The sequence below is a fragment of the Corvus moneduloides genome, chromosome 21 (assembly GCF_009650955.1).
Source record: "Corvus moneduloides isolate bCorMon1 chromosome 21, bCorMon1.pri, whole genome shotgun sequence".
Taxonomy (NCBI): domain Eukaryota; kingdom Metazoa; phylum Chordata; class Aves; order Passeriformes; family Corvidae; genus Corvus; species Corvus moneduloides.
Genome location: NC_045496.1, coordinates 10,845,793 through 10,858,034, shown reverse-complemented (window position 1 = coordinate 10,858,034; position 12,242 = coordinate 10,845,793). Strand labels below are relative to the sequence as shown.

The window sequence follows — 12,242 nt, the reverse complement described above, 5'->3', positions numbered from 1 at the left end:
TTAGTCAAACCTCATCTGCAACCACTGGCTTTGGATAGAGCCGTGCACTGCCAAACCACCCCCTCCCTTCCCAGTCAGAGCCACGTCCCTGGGTCACTCCCTTGAAAAACCTCTTTCCATATCCTGGATTAGTCCCACATCTCTAGGGTGTCCTTTCCAAGCCCTATGTCCCCTTCAGAGCATAAATGTCCCGTCTGGCTGCAGGACAGTGGGGTGCTTGGTGGAGATGTGCCTCCACAGCCACAAGCCCCAGAGATGCCACACAGACACCCCAGTCATGCCAGCAGCCATGTCCAGCAGGGATGCCAGGTTGTCCATGTGTGCTACAGAGCTCCCAGGCTGCCCGAGGTTTTCCTCCATAGAGTCAGGGGATGCTCTGCAAAATTCTGGCATCCAATCTCTGGACCCATGCTCGGGGCACAGACCTGAGGCCTTGGCACGAACGCAATGACATGATGCTGGGTGGGACCCGCTGTCTGGGATCCCGCTGGCCAACATGTGCTGCCTGATTCTCAGGGCAGGGATTCCCATGGCTGGTGCTGTGCTGTGTGGCTGGGCTCAGCCCCAGCCGACACGCTCGCAGCGGGAGCCCTGTTAAAGCATCAGTGGTGCCCTGGCAGGCTGTCAGCCCGCTCTGAGCCTGTCCAAGGAATGCTGAGAGCGAGCTGCCATGGTGCAGCGTGACAGGGACGCCAGGCTTGGCTCTGGAAGGAATTGCCACCTGCCTGTGGCTCGCCCTGCCACCATGGCTGAGCAGGAAGGTGCCGGGCAGAGGTGGGTGACAGCATGGCATGGGGCCAGCCATGTCATCTGCCCCCAGCAGAATAGTTACCTCTTAAATTTTCTTTATTCCTTAATTTCCTTAGCCCTTTGCTCCTGTGAAAGGGACTGCGAGAAAAAAAATCCCTGTCTGGGATTTTACTTCCCCAAGAAAATGCTGCTGACATAGGTTAGGAATGGCACTCCCCAATTTTGTGCCCCCTGCCCAAGACTCTCCCAAACCAGATGTTGCTCACACCTTCCCTCCCACTGCCTCCTTCCTGCTCAGGGAATGGAGTTGAGAACTAGAGGCACAAAAAGGTGGGTTGAGATAAAAACCATTTACTGGAAACAGCACTTCTGTGAGGACCTCAGCACTCCCCAGCATCACACTCAGCCATGGGGCAGGGGCACAATTTCTTCATGATTCCTTTATCCCTGGTGACACTGCTGGTCCTTTCAGCAAGCCCCACTGGTCCATATTGTGGTGTGGTCTCATCTATCAGTGTCTTGAGTTGATGGAGGCTAAGCACAGACACAGCTGGGACTCACAGTACTCAACCCTTCCCTGTCCCAAGGACTCTCCCTCCTCCCTCTCTCCCCATAAGCTCCACAGGTGCGTTTCCAGCCCAGTACTAAAGCAGCTACACTCGGCAGGAGTGGCCATGAACTCTCAGGTTTCCCTGGCAGTAGGAGAGCAAAGGGGCAGCAGATTACTCTGGCTCACCCCTGCCCTGGGAGATGTGGGTAAAAAGGGGTGGGAAATTCCCATTTTATTTCCAAAGGAGCTGCTGATTTTGTAGGTGTCCTAAAACGTGGGTTCCTCACCTGGCCCTGCCTTGCCCATGTCCTCTGGGAGGATGTAGTGCAGCTTCACCTGAGTGGGATAAAGCATATTGGGTTCCCACCAGGAAATCTTGGCTCCATCAATCACACATTAGTTTCCATAATTTTTCCTCAGTAGGATTCTTACCGAGTTTTGCTTGTAAAGTAATCCCAACCCAGCACTGGGCTGAGGTCTGGGGAGGACACATTTCACTGTATCTGTGGCTGGATCTCCCTGCACACACTGAATAAAACATCCATTCCCACCCCTTTATTTACAGCCACCAGGTACCACCATCTTGGCTCCACGTGCTGAGAGTCCCTGAACCCTTCCTGAAGGCACATCGTGAACCAGATCCACCCTCTCTCCCACCTGCACTCCTGCCTCATCACCCTTTCACATGTGGAAGCAGCTTCCTGCTCCCAGGATTAACTTTGGCTCCAGAAACTATAAAGATCAGTCCACTGACAATGGTTTTCCTACTTATACATATTTTATTGCATTAAGGGAAAGACATCCGGCTCTGCAGTGTCTGCAAGTCAAGCCCAGATAAGATTATCCGGCACTTACCAGGAGTGCAAACAGCTGAGCATTACTGTTGTGCTTTGCAGTGTTTCACCTCGGAAAGGGCTCTGCTTGGAAATAAAAGCTCTTTCCAGGGACAAAGCCCTCATGCAGATAAATGATTAAAGGAAAAAGGCTTACCAAGGGCATTGGCACGCCAAGGCAATGTGTGACAGCCAGCACGGTTTATCCATCTGGGCAGTATTTATTTCTTATGGAAAGAGTTCCCAGAATTACTTATTGGGAGAACTCCTGTGGCCAAACAATTAGCAGTGTTAAAGAATCCCCTCCTAGTCTATCCCAGAGGATGTCACATGCCACCCTTCTGCCACCCCTCTAAGAGGATGAGGAGCTGTGCTGTGCTCCACACTGGTACCCAGCTTTAGGGATGGGATGAGACCCACCTCACCCATCCAGGGCTGTACCTGCAGAGCTGGGTGCTCTGGAGCTGGCACTGTGAGTCTGAGCCAGCAGTCAGGGGCTTTCAGCCACAGAGGGAGAGGATGCTGTGAATTAGGGACCCAGCCCCCTGGCCCCCCAGGCAGTAAGAGGTTTGAGTGTTGGATGTGCTGGTGAGGGGGAGTGAGAAGCTGCCAGCTGTGCCCCCACCAGCACTGCCTGAGGCTCTTCCCCTGTGCCGGGTCACTGAGAGACCTGTCCCTGCTGCCGGGAGGGTGGGGGTCAGTGTCTCTCAGGTCACTCAGCTGCACTCTCAGTGACATCTCTAACATCTGAGGACATGGCAGGGCTGTACTCTGGACATGCACAGGGCTCTCCTGATGGTCCCAGGCACTGTTAAACAAGAGCACATGCAGTAGTAGGAGAAGATCAGGGAACAGACGTAGTAGCTCCTCTCCTCTTTCCAGGTTTCCTGGCCTGCAAGTGGAGATTGGTCTAAAGATCTCACAAAACATGACTGGTCAGACCCCACCTGAACAGCTGCTGCCCTTCATGGGAACAAATTGTATTTACACCTTTAGTGAAGATACAGAAAGGTGTCCTGCTTGCCCTCTCCATCACAGATTGTGGCAGCAGATGTCAAAAAAATAAATAATCTTTAAATGTTACAGACGAAGTGCCTGCTGGCTAATACTGCACTGGGGATGTCAGCTTCATGTTCACACTGAGAAAACAACATAAGGCAGGTACCTCTGAGAGTCTGGAGGACCAGAACAACATCCAAAGGTAACTGTGGTTCCATCAGGCTTGAGAGTGGCAAGGGACAGCAGAGGCACTGGCCTGCAGGAAAGAGTCTGGGTCTAACGAGAAACTGGAACCTAGGGGTAAATGAAGATGAGATACAGAAGATTTTGAGTGTGAAACTAAAACTGCTGAGTTTGCAGGAGGAGCAGGCCAGGGACCTGTAAAGAGCAAGCCTGTAAGAACCTACTGGTACTGACAGAGTTGTCATCAGGTCGTTCCAGAGAGAAGGGTGGGAACATCTGCCAGGAGCGAAGAGAAGGTGGGTGCCAGGCTGAGAGGCTTGAGCACCCTCAAACAACATTGCAAGGGCCCTCGAAGAGGAGAGGCAAAGGTGCTTTTGGAGGGGTGAGGGTGCTATAATCACCTGTCTGCAATAGTCATTCTAGTTATCCTTGGGTATGAGGACAACACAACCAGCATAAAGTGAGCTGATGGGGTGGTTTTTTTGTATCTGTTCCTTTTGGTTGTTTTTAGAAGAGCTATTTGGGAAAATAACTTCAGCTTCAGTAGGCATGAGTCAATGCCATTTGGTGTAAATGGGAAGATCAATAGGGGCAGATTGGTGGCTGTTGCTGAGAACAAGCACAAATCAGAAGAAGTGAGGCGAGCTGGTTCCTGCAGCTGGGCAGGTTTGGGAAGTTGAGCATGGAAATAGAAAAGAGAAAGAAAAGGCACAAAAAAATCCCTATTAAGCACAAGGGAGAGGCTGGTGAAACAGAGCTTCTCCCCTAGCAAACAAGCAACACACAGACACCAAGGAGGGACTCTGGAAAGAGTGGAATGTCTCCAAGGAAAGAAAAGAGCCTTTGCTGGAAGATGAAGGAGTGCAGGGAGACTGTGAGAACTGCTTGCAGAGTTACATGGGATAACTATTCGCCCTTCAGCCAGGTAGTTGGGGACAGACAGTCCTCCTGTGTCCTCACTACAGTGCCCTGGAGGTCAGACATCTCCTGCTCCCAATGTTCCAGGAGGACAATTTATGGCCAGTGACAACATGAGGGCACTGGGACAGCAGCACCAGGGAGGGAAGAGAGTCTTCAGAGATTTGCTGAGGGAGAGAAATGTGGCTGCACCTGGATTCAGGAAGAACAAACGTTGTGTCTCCAGCAGTGAGGGTGCAAAGTGTTTTTGTGGTGAGGGAGAAGAGGAATCCAACCCCGGATATTTGCAAGGCTTCAGGGAAAAGAAAGAAAGCTTGATGGGCACAAGAGCTCTGCAACTACAGAGCAGTCTGCCTCCCTGCAGGATCCTTGACTGGAGAGCCAGTGGTCTGTCAGCACAGGGGAATCTAGAGCCACCAGTATGGCACAGGATGCCAAACTGGCCATGGGGACAGAGGGTTCCAGTCTGTGTGGGAAAATATTGATGCTGTGTTATGGTAGTGAGACCTTTCCGTGTGCTGCACAGGGAGCCCACTTGAGAAGGAAGCTGAGCTGGGCTGTCAGGATGCCTGAAGAGGGAGAGAGTCCATTGGAGAAGACACGGTGCAACATGGTCAGCCTGGAGCAGCAAATCCCAGCTGGAAGATGGCTGCAGCACCAGGGAGCCCTTGGCTCAAGTGTGCTGCTGTGGGCCACCCTGGAGGGGTAAGCCTGCAAGAGCTAGCAGCTGAAACTCAGTGCCAAAAATTACTTGGACCCAGGATTCAGGGTTTGGGACACCAGCGTGGTTTCGATATACTCCTGGGTGTATATTGAAAGGGGAAAGGCTCTTCTGGGCTCACAACCACCAGATCCCAGCCCACCAGATCCCATGGCCAGTGGCACTTGGGGAACTCTGGGCTCTCACACAGTGCCTTCCCAGGAGATTTGGGGCCCAAAGTTCTCACTTCATGGGGCAAATACAGGAGATATTTGGGTTCCTAAATCCATTTGTCATCACTGAAAACTTTTCCCTCTGTGTTCACAGAGCCTTTGAGTGGATTTAATGAACCAGAGATGGAAAACTACATGGCTGGCCCACTGGGAAGGTACCACACAGACAGACCCAGCACAAGACCTATGGGGAGGGCACCCAGCCCCAGCTCCCTCCCTGTACCCTGCGACCTCTCCATAACCAAGGGCATACCAAAGAGCTGGTATCCCCAGGACAGCACCACAGTCTGAGCTACCAGAAAATCGGGTTGGGCTCTCTGGCACCAGATGCCTTACTCAGAGGGTGCAGAGGGATGAGGCACAGCAGACCGTGTGTCCCCCCCAGCAAAACTCCCATGAGCCAGGGCAGGAGAAAATGTCAGAGGTGCTGTGTGAGTGGGATGCAAGTGGCATCTTCATTTCATTTTCCGATAACTGTAGGGCTTTGCAATTACATCTGCTGATCTGATAGTCATTAGGGAATGATCAGCCAGTCATTGGCAGTGGCTGTTTGCCTTTCTGCTAATTAAATTGCATTTGATTTGCAATCAAATCTAATGAGTCAAGTGAGCTTGAGGTAGGCTCAAGTGAAGCACAGGCCAGCTCCACAGCCTTGCTGTGCATGGAGAGCCACATCCCAGGAACACCACCAGGAACCACCCTGAGGCACAGGGGAGTGAGGGACACGTCTACAGGTGAGCAGTGCCAGCTTTGTGGCAGGGGCAGGGCTCCTGCTGTGCTGCCAGCAGGTGACCTTCGAGGCTTTGAGACGTGCACCAGTGCATCGGATTGGCATGGCCAAGCTTTGGTAGTGGGGGGGATATTGGGGTGGCTTCTGTGAGAAGTCACTAGAAGCTTCCTCCATGTCCAGCAGAGCCAATCCCTGGTGGCTCCAAAGATGGACATGCCACTGGCCAAGGCTAGGCCAATTAGGAGTGGTGGTAATGCCTTTGAGATTACATATTTAAGAAAAAGGAAAAAAAAAAAAGGTTCTTGTCCAGTGGCAATTGTGGCCAGATAAGAGCGGGGTGAGAACATGTGAGAGGAAAGCTCTGCAGACACCAAGGTAGTGGAGAAGGGAGAGAAGGAGCTGCTCCAAGTGCCAGAGCTGAGATTCCCCTGAGCCTGTGGTGAAGACCATGGTGAAGCACCTGTACCCCTGCAGCCCAAGGAAGGCACAGGAGTGCAGAGATCCACCTGCAAGCCCTGGAGGAGCCTGTGCTGGAGCAGGGGAATGACTTCTGTCCCTGAGCAGCATCCCATTCCTGTCTCCCTGCACCACTGCAGGCAAGAAGGTAGAGCTGGTAAGGAGGGAGGGCTGGGGGGGAAGGTGTTTTTAAGGTCTTATTTTACTTTGCATTTTCGTGCTCTGATTTTGTCAGCAATAAATTCAATTAATATCCCTAATTAGAGCCTGTTTTGCCTGTGAAGGTATTTGGTGAGTGATGTTTCCCAGTCCTTATCTCAGCTCATTGTTATATTTTCTTTCCCTTGTCCAACTGCAGAGGGGAGAGATAGACAGGCTTTGGTGGGTGCCTGGGGTCCAGCCAGGATCACCCCACTACAGCCAGACATCCTGTGCTGGCATGGAGTGCTCCTCTGGCAGGTGGTCCTCTGGCTGCCAGGCCAGGAGAGAGACAGCAAGTGCAGCCCTGACTGCGGGCTGTGGAAGAGGGGCAGGGAACAGAACAGGGCAGAGACCCCAGCACGGGGCTGCTGCTTCTCTCGTGCACCTCTCCTCATGCCAGGAGTGTCTGGCAGCTGCAGAGGTTTGGGACACCGGTGTGATTTCAGTACACTCCTGGGTGTGCATGGAGAGAGGAAAGGCTGTTCTGGGCTCACACCCACCAGATCCTGTGGTCTCATTCCGCACCATCCAAGGCAGATGGACAGGCCTGGTCCTGATGCCTGCATATCGTTTGAGTGACTCCTGCTGTGGTGATCACACCGCCAGCTGGTGGCTGGTGCTGCACCCGTCTCGTGCAAAGGCACATCCAGGAGCCTCTAACACACGACTGCTGCAGGCAGGCTGGTTGGGCACCCATGCACTCGGGTCTTTTTGGGATGGCCAAGAGGCCACATGTCATAAGCAGCAAGTGGGACCTGGCTCAGAGGCTGAAATTAAAGTGTCATCCTTGTGCCAGCCGGTGCTACTCTTACAACCTGAGATGATCCCATACACTCACATTTTATTTTTAAAAAGAGAAAAAATGAAAAGTCAAGAGGATTAACCATCACATATGGCACAGTGATTGTCTGGAAAGACCAGCTTAGCTTCCCTCTGAGCGCTTAAGCTGATATTAGCAAATACAAACCCTAAACAACATTGGGAAGCCTCAATGGAACCCAGTGCGATTGCATCAATTTAAGAATCTGATTAGAAAGAACATAAATATTCTTTAACTTGCTGAAGGCAACAATGTAAGACAAACAACGAAGACACCAGAATTTGGCTCCTTGCTCCTCTGCTCTGAGAAATGACATCAGGAGGGAAAATCTTGTGGCTCTGAAACTGCCCTCACTTGGGCAAGCTCAGCCAGGATCACTCCTGGCTGTTCACCATCCACAGCCCCCAGGACGACGACAGGAGGGACCACACCCCCCAGCACCCCCTGGTTCTCCCCAGACAGCTACACCAAGATCTGGGCAGGGATTCTGTTTATTTGGCAACAAGCAGGGACTGTGTCAGAGCTTGGAAGAGGGATGGTGGAGCAGCAGCCTGGGCGTGGGTCAGAGCATGGGTCTTGCATTGCTTGGCAGGAGCATCCACGAGCCAATCCACACTTCCTGGAAAACAGGCGGGAGAGGTGGAGGCTGAGTGAGGCAAGGAGACCAGTGGGAGTCTCCATTAGGATCAGTGCATTCTTCTCCAGTTCACCCCAGATTTGTAGGGTGAGGCACCTATAGCAAGGGATTTCTAGTAACCCCTACAGCTGTTGTGTGCAACCACGTGGTGGGAAAGCACAGGCCAGGGAGGGCCAACAGCAAACACGTTTTGCATGGTGAGACACCAACCCCCTCTGGCCAGGCCTGCCAGTCCACAAGCCTGGGGGCCCTCTGGCAGGAGCCAGTGTCCTGGCCCTCGCTGCTCAGCTGTGCAGCGGTTTCTCTGGTGGTTTCAGCTCACGTGCCTGTGTTCAGTGCCAGGCACAGAGACCCTGGGGGTCTCTGAGTACTGCTCCTTGGGAGTCCCTGGGTACTGCTACCTGGGGGTCCCCACTGCAGAGCAGCATCCAAAGGAATGGTCCCACCTACGTGCAAGCTCCAGCACAAGTTCAAACAGCTTAAACGCAGAGGAATCCAAAGAGTTCTTGGTGGCCCTTGCTGGGGCACCAAGAGGGACAATTTCCAGGAGAGGACATTGCAAACACCATGTCGCACTGCGGCAACTCACCTACAGCTCACCAAGTCTGCATTCCTCTGTGGAAGTAAAGAGAAAGCCTGAGTCTGGCACTGTGGTCTGAACAGTCCCATTTAACACCCAAAACAGACTACTCAGAAGAAACTTGTGGGTTTCTCCTTGCTCAGTGTGCCCAGCCAGAGCACCTCCGGCTGCCAGCACTCCCTCCTGCCAGCTCAGACCACAAAGTGGTGGCACTGATGGGCTGAGCTGGTCCCTGCCTGTGTGTCCCTGTACTGGCCCTGGGCAATGCTCACCTTGCTTGGGTAAGATCCAGATCATCTGGTCAGTGAAGCCATTCAGCTTGGCAAGTGTCTTGAACTGTGATTTGATTTTGGGTGCCACCCACTGGGTTCTGCCTAAAGACAAAGACATGAGTTAGCTCAAGGCTATGCCTGACCCTGCATCTCCTGGGAAGCTGGTGAGTGTGTCCAGCTGAGGGAGGGATGGATGGCAGTCCCTGGGAGAAGGCTGCAGGCACTGGCAGAGGTCCTGGAGAGCAGTGGTGGCCAGGCACATGAGACACCCTACCCAGGGAACAAGATGAGCCAGGGGTTCTGACACCAGCACAGTGACTCCTCTCTTGGTTCCTGTCCCCACTGATTCTGTTCCCCCTTTGCAGCAGGACCCCCCCTCTCCACCCCATTTCACCAAGCAACTTACCCAAGGGCGTGGACTTGCAGCACAGTGCAGGAGCCTGAGCCCCAGCCTCCCCTGCCACCCCAAATCACTGCCCCTTCCCTGCCACACAGGGGATACATGGTAGCCCCTGCCTCACTCCTGCCCCTCACCCAGGGCAGGAGTGGAGACCTCCTGTCCCCTGGCTCCTGGCCTTGCAGGACCCTCAGAAGCACCTGACCCCTCTGAGCAGTTCTCCACTGCTGGCTACGCACTGTAAAGTCTCAGCATGTGCAAGGTCTCCCCGTTCTTCTGTCTGGTGGCAAGGACAATCATGTAGGACCTGTTGTTGGTATCCACCAGCTGCACCGTCTTATTGCCTCTGTCTGCAAAAGGAGGTACAGAAAAATCAATTACCTCCTCCTGGAAACCCCCACGCTGCAAAGGGGCTGTAAAGCCCACCAAGTTCATCTTTCCTCGGAGTCTCCCCATCCTGGTTTTCTCTCTTGCTAAGGCTCCTCTGAAAGCCTGGGGGAGCCCACAGACCACAGCAGAGCAGAGGGACGGGAAGGTGAGGGCAGAAAGGGCTGTGGATGGTCAGTGCAAGCTGTTGGACGGTGTCAGACTGATCTTTGGGCTGGGAATGGTGGAAAATCACTCCAGCTCCATCCTCTGGGAACATCCACCCACAGCCTCTTTGCAGAATGAACCTGCTTTTCCCCAGGGTTTAAGCTTGGTCTGAATGTGTTTATCCCAGAGGGAGGGACTGGGGGGTTCTGCCATGCTGCTGGGCCACCAGCGCAGGGGTGCAGATGGCACCTGGACACAGAGGGATGTCCCACCCAGGACACAGGAGGGGCAGGCCATGCCCCCAGGAACAGCCAGCTGCTTCAGACAGGGATGATGGAACATGCCTCCACCCTGCCCCAAGAGCCAGGCACCCCCACTCACCAGTGCTGTAGTATTCACCCGGGCTGCCTGTTGGCTTGTAGATCGACTCGAATTTCATACATCTCTCAGGGCTGCAAAACAGTGAAGGATGCTCCAGCTGAGGTGAAGTGACCCCCTTTCCCCTCTCCTGTTCCAGGGTCACTATCCCAGACGTGGGACTTGCTGTTCAGAGATGGGATGGTGTGGCCAGGGCAGGAGGGGACAGACACCACTCTTGGAATAATGGGTACCTGGGCTGGCAGGGGACAGTGCTGGTGCCTGGGGATTATCCATGCCCTCACTCATGCTCTGAGCTTCTGGGATGAGGCTGGTTCTGCTGGGAAAGTTGTAATCATAGGGTCCTGTCCCACCCTCTGTGGTGGCACTGGTCCTGGCTGGTGCTGCCCTGAGCCTGCCCTAGAGAGCGGGTGCCCACAGCTGTCCCAAGCCCCTGGTGGTCCTGTCTCAACCCCTGCCCAGGTCTTTGGTGAGTGGACTCAGGTGGAGAACCACTAATGAAGGTCCAGGGAGGAGGTTGGTAGTGAAGCCCGTGGAGAAAAGCTTGTGGGACTTACGTGGGAATTGCAAAGGAGACCTTCAGGTCACCATCCCCCAAGACCTCAATGTTGGCCATCGCCATCTTCAGCTGGTCCTTTTTTTCAAGGTAGGTCTTGGAGTCAGAGGCCATAGCAGTGATGTACCATGTCCCTGCAACCTGGCAGTGAGAGCAGGCTGTGAGTTCAGAGGAGCAGTCAAGAGTATCCCCTCCTCAGGGACCAAGCCAGGACATCCTCAGTCCATGGAACACCCACATCCCGTCCAGGCAACAAAATTCCCTCAGGGACGCCTATGCAGGAGCTGGGTGACTGTCCTCACCTGGGTGTGACAGCGAAGCAATGGTAGCTGTAGAGACCCCAGCAGTACCAAAACACCTCTACCCCGAGAGTCCTCCCCACGCTGCTGGTGACCAGAGATCACACTCGTCCCTTCCCTTCCCTTCCCTTCCCTTCCCTTCCCTTCCCTTCCCTTCCCTTCCCTTCCCTTCCCTTCCCTTCCCTTCCCTTCCCTTCCCTTCCCTTCCCTTCCCTTCCCTTCCCTTCCCTTCCCTTCCCTTCCCTTCCCTTCCCTTCCCTTCCCTTCCGTCACCTTTCTCACGTCCAGCTCCGCAGCTCCCAGGTCCGTAGCCTGCACACGCAGCAAGCAGAGCAGGGCCAGCCCCAGGCTCAGTCCCAAGGTCCTCATCTCGCCTCAGCTCCTTCGGCCTCAGCAGTGGAATGGGGAGTGCTGCCGGGGCTGTGGGATTTATAGCTCCGTGCTGCCCGCCCCGCCCCGCGCTGGAGCCGTGCTCAGCCCCACGGGAGCTCCTGGGGTTGGCTTCGGGGTAGGAGTTCGCCCAGGGTGAACAAACGCCTGGGGCACAGGGGGGGCCGGTGCCTCCCAGCCCCAAAACGGAGTTACAGGAACTGTTGCGCCACTGCTGAAATTGGGGATTTTCCCGGTTCTCGGAGTTACTTGTGAAAGAACAGCCGAACCGTTGTTTTTCCAACGGGCTGCCAGGAGCAGCGCGCAGTTCTTCCCGGCAGAGGCCCCGGGGCAGCCCCGTTGCCCAGCCCACCAAGGCCCTCGGTGACCCGCTCTTCTGGCCAGGCTGAAGCCGGCCCCGGGATCCTGCTGGGATCGTGCTGCAATCCAGCCCCTCGCCGGCACAGCCTGACCCGCGGTGCCTGCGCCGGGCCGCTCAGGGCCTGCCGAGCACGGTGCGCTCTGAGCAGGGCGAGCACGGGAAGGGGTTCGTGTCCCTGTGCGAGTGAGTCCCTCCTTCCCGGAGCGGGATGTCCCCTGTGGCCTGGCTCTGCCAGGCTCCTGGGGTCACAGCCCCACACCTGCCTGGGCACCGAGGGACTCCGGGACAGGGAGGCAGGGAGGGCTCAGAGGCTGCCGTCGCTCTGCAGGAGGTGGAGGGGGATGAAAACTGCCCTTGGGGCTCGTGGCAGCATGGCCTTACTTTGATCAGATGGGGGACCAAGGGGCATGGGGGCATGGGGGTCCATAGGCAGCCCTGGTGCCACCCCACTCCCAGCTGGGTGGC

General features: G+C 54.8%; 1 protein-coding gene across 1 annotated transcript; it reads right to left on the bottom strand.

Moving 5' to 3' along the window:
- Positions 1-7,846: 7,846 nt before the first annotated feature.
- On the bottom strand, positions 7,847-11,438 carry LCNL1 (lipocalin like 1). Its single transcript, XM_032131075.1, has 7 exons — positions 11,300-11,438; positions 10,729-10,868; positions 10,175-10,245; positions 9,499-9,609; positions 8,863-8,964; positions 8,600-8,625; positions 7,847-7,992 (listed from the first exon to the last, which is right to left on the bottom strand). The coding sequence occupies exons 1-6, from the start codon at positions 11,393-11,395 to the stop codon at positions 8,600-8,602; spliced, it is 546 nt and encodes a 181-aa protein (XP_031986966.1). The 5' UTR covers positions 11,396-11,438; the 3' UTR covers positions 7,847-7,992.
- Positions 11,439-12,242: the final 804 nt, after the last annotated feature.